At 34.1% G+C, this 2,653-nt stretch overlaps 1 protein-coding gene across 2 annotated transcripts; it reads right to left on the bottom strand.

The window, feature by feature from the left end:
• Positions 1 to 500: 500 nt before the first annotated feature.
• Positions 501 to 2,588, bottom strand: LOC112458795 (protein ALP1-like). 2 transcript variants are annotated; one of them, XM_025022598.1, is made up of 4 exons: positions 2,477 to 2,588; positions 2,145 to 2,315; positions 1,586 to 1,898; positions 501 to 1,495 (listed from the first exon to the last, which is right to left on the bottom strand). In XM_025022598.1, the coding sequence occupies exons 3-4, from the start codon at positions 1,894 to 1,896 to the stop codon at positions 601 to 603; spliced, it is 1,206 nt and encodes a 401-aa protein (XP_024878366.1). In that variant the 5' UTR covers positions 1,897 to 1,898; positions 2,145 to 2,315; positions 2,477 to 2,588; the 3' UTR covers positions 501 to 600. The 2 variants fall into 2 exon arrangements, with proteins under 2 accessions (XP_024878366.1, XP_024878367.1); XM_025022599.1 differs by having other exon boundaries at positions 2,145 to 2,341; positions 2,477 to 2,582.
• Between the last annotated feature and the right edge of the window lie 65 nt (positions 2,589 to 2,653).

The following is a 2,653-nucleotide window of genomic DNA, read 5'->3' on the forward strand; positions in this document are numbered from 1 at the left end:
AAAGCCGTCATATGCGAAGGGCAAATTTAATCCTAATATATCAATTAAAAAAGACGGAAAAAATACAGAATCTGAAAACGATAAGTTCGAAGCGTCTTTTATTAATTTCAATCAAGCTATTACAGAGCATTTGATTTCTACAAAAGATGGTGCACAAATGCAGAATGCAGACACTTTATTTGGCAATTTGGTTGTGGCGGAATTAAAAAAATGGGATGATGATATACAACAAGTCAAGAAACAAGAAATCATGAAAATTTTGTGGAGAAAGGAAAACCTGTGAGCGAGATGATTTTTGTGATAAAATAAATAATTTGCATTTATTCGTAGATACATATAATATTAATAATAAGATATAATATTAATGTTTTAAGATGATACATATGATACATATAATATTAATGTTTTAAGATTGTGCGATATTAATTTTAGTAATAAAATATATGTGTACTGTTATACTGTATATATATATATATATATATATGTTATACTGTTATATGTGTTATACTGTTTATACTGTTTATTTTATATTCACACAATAAATACATATTAGCATTACATTTCACAATATGACACGTGTGTAATCAATCGATCAAATGTTTACGTGTAGATAAAGTCTTGATTTTGTCCTCTCGTTACATAATCATGCTGCCAATTGACCATTCCATTTGGAGTCATAAAATAATTGCAAAGAGAGTCCCTAATGTGCGTCGCAAATGCTGCACCATTTTCGTTATTTTCAATAATTTCATCATTGTTTTCAAATTGTAAAATATAACCTTCTTTGTTTCTTAAGAAATTGTGCAAACATACAGTTGCCAAAATATATTTATTGATATTTTCAGGAATCGCAGCGATCGGTCTGTTATATATGCCCCACTTTTTTGCCAAAATCCCAAATGTATTTTCTATTATACGCCGGGCTCGCGAAAGTCTATAATTAAATATGTTTTTGCGTTCCCCCAAATACCGTCCAGCATATGGCCGCATCAAATGCTTTCCAATGAGAAATGCTTCATCCCCAATAAAAAAATAAGGCACTTGTATATCGGTTCCGCTTAAGCAACTGGTTCCTTCTAGAATATCCAGCATCTTATTCGTCACATTCAAGTCGCTGTTCCCATAAATTCCCGCATCACTATTCTTCCCCATTGACCCAATATCCATCAAAGTGAATTGATAATTGTGATCACACACAGCCAAAAGTACGATGCTGTATCGTTTGTGATAATTGAAGTACAGCGTACCAAAATTAGGGGGGTATTGAGCATCGACATGTTTTCCATCAATTGCCTCCAAGCAATGTGGAAAATTCCATAATGTCCAAAAACCCTCAGCAATTTGTAAATATTCTTCTTTTGAAGGAACTCGTAGATAGATAGGACCAAGAAGTCTTCCAAATACGTCACACGTATCTTTAATTATTTTATGTACTGTTGATAAACCAACACGATAGGCAAAAGCAACTGCTGGAACTTTGTCTCCAATCAGAAATCTGTAACATCATTATCAATATTATAATATTAATTGCCAAACTGTTTTTACACATATGTATTGTTAGACTACAAGTAATCCAAACACATACCGCAATGTAACAGCAACTCTTTGCTCTGGTTCAAGTGCCTGTGGACTTCGTTTCATTAAACTTGGATTAACAATGTCCATTAAGAGCTGGAATGTTGGCAGTGTCATACGTGTATACTTGTGGAACATTTGCGGATCTGTTTTCATCTCCTGAAAAAGATTGTAAAACGCTCCTTGCTGTCTTCTCCTTGTGTTAATTGGTCGTACCCAGACACGCCGACGGCGACAATGACGTTTACGGTTTCTACGACGTTGCACCAAAAGTGCTCCCATGTTGACCAGAGCAATTAACAACAAATCGAAATCATCCATTTCTGTGAAAAGACAAATGTAATTCAATCCAATGCAGTCTTCTCGAATTAAAATCACATTCAGAATTGTATGAACTAATTGCAAAAACGTTAAAGAATGGCCAAACAGCGCAAACATCAAATATCAAAATGAGTGAAAAATATTCAATGATACATAAAAAATAATAAAGTATTATTCGAGAAAATTAACCAAATCAAGAAAATGTTTTAATAATGAATTTTTACACCTAAACTGTATATAAAACTTACCGAAAATTATGAGATGATGCGTTTATTTTGCAATAAATTACAATTTCTGGTGATCGCCTCGGACTCGACGACGTCTCGCTATCCGTCTTCGGATCTTGCGCCGATTTAGCTTTCGACGCGTCTTGATTCGAGCAGTTTGCTTGCATCTTGTTTAGTCGCGGAGCTCTGAGCCTTCAAAGTAGAAAGCAATTTGGATACTTGGGCACACAAAATCAAATTAACCTCAAAACACTATGTTTACGAAACTGAGACAATTCACACTAATAATTATATACGGTCACTGTCAGTTCGTAATTTCATTACGTTGATACTTAAATAATGAGAATACTTACGTGTTAATCAATATAAATCCGTTCTTTCTTCTTGATCACTTTTCTAGAAGGACCGACTACAATGAGAATGTATGTGCCTATGCCCGTGGCTATGCATTATGTATTTTTATGTAGATTGAAAATCCAGGAACCATGGGCAGAATACAGAAACCATAGCGCATGCGCTATGATATCTGC

Source organism: Temnothorax curvispinosus, unplaced genomic scaffold (assembly GCF_003070985.1).
Source record: "Temnothorax curvispinosus isolate PA1 unplaced genomic scaffold, ASM307098v1 QBEX01009184.1, whole genome shotgun sequence".
Classification (NCBI taxonomy): domain Eukaryota; kingdom Metazoa; phylum Arthropoda; class Insecta; order Hymenoptera; family Formicidae; genus Temnothorax; species Temnothorax curvispinosus.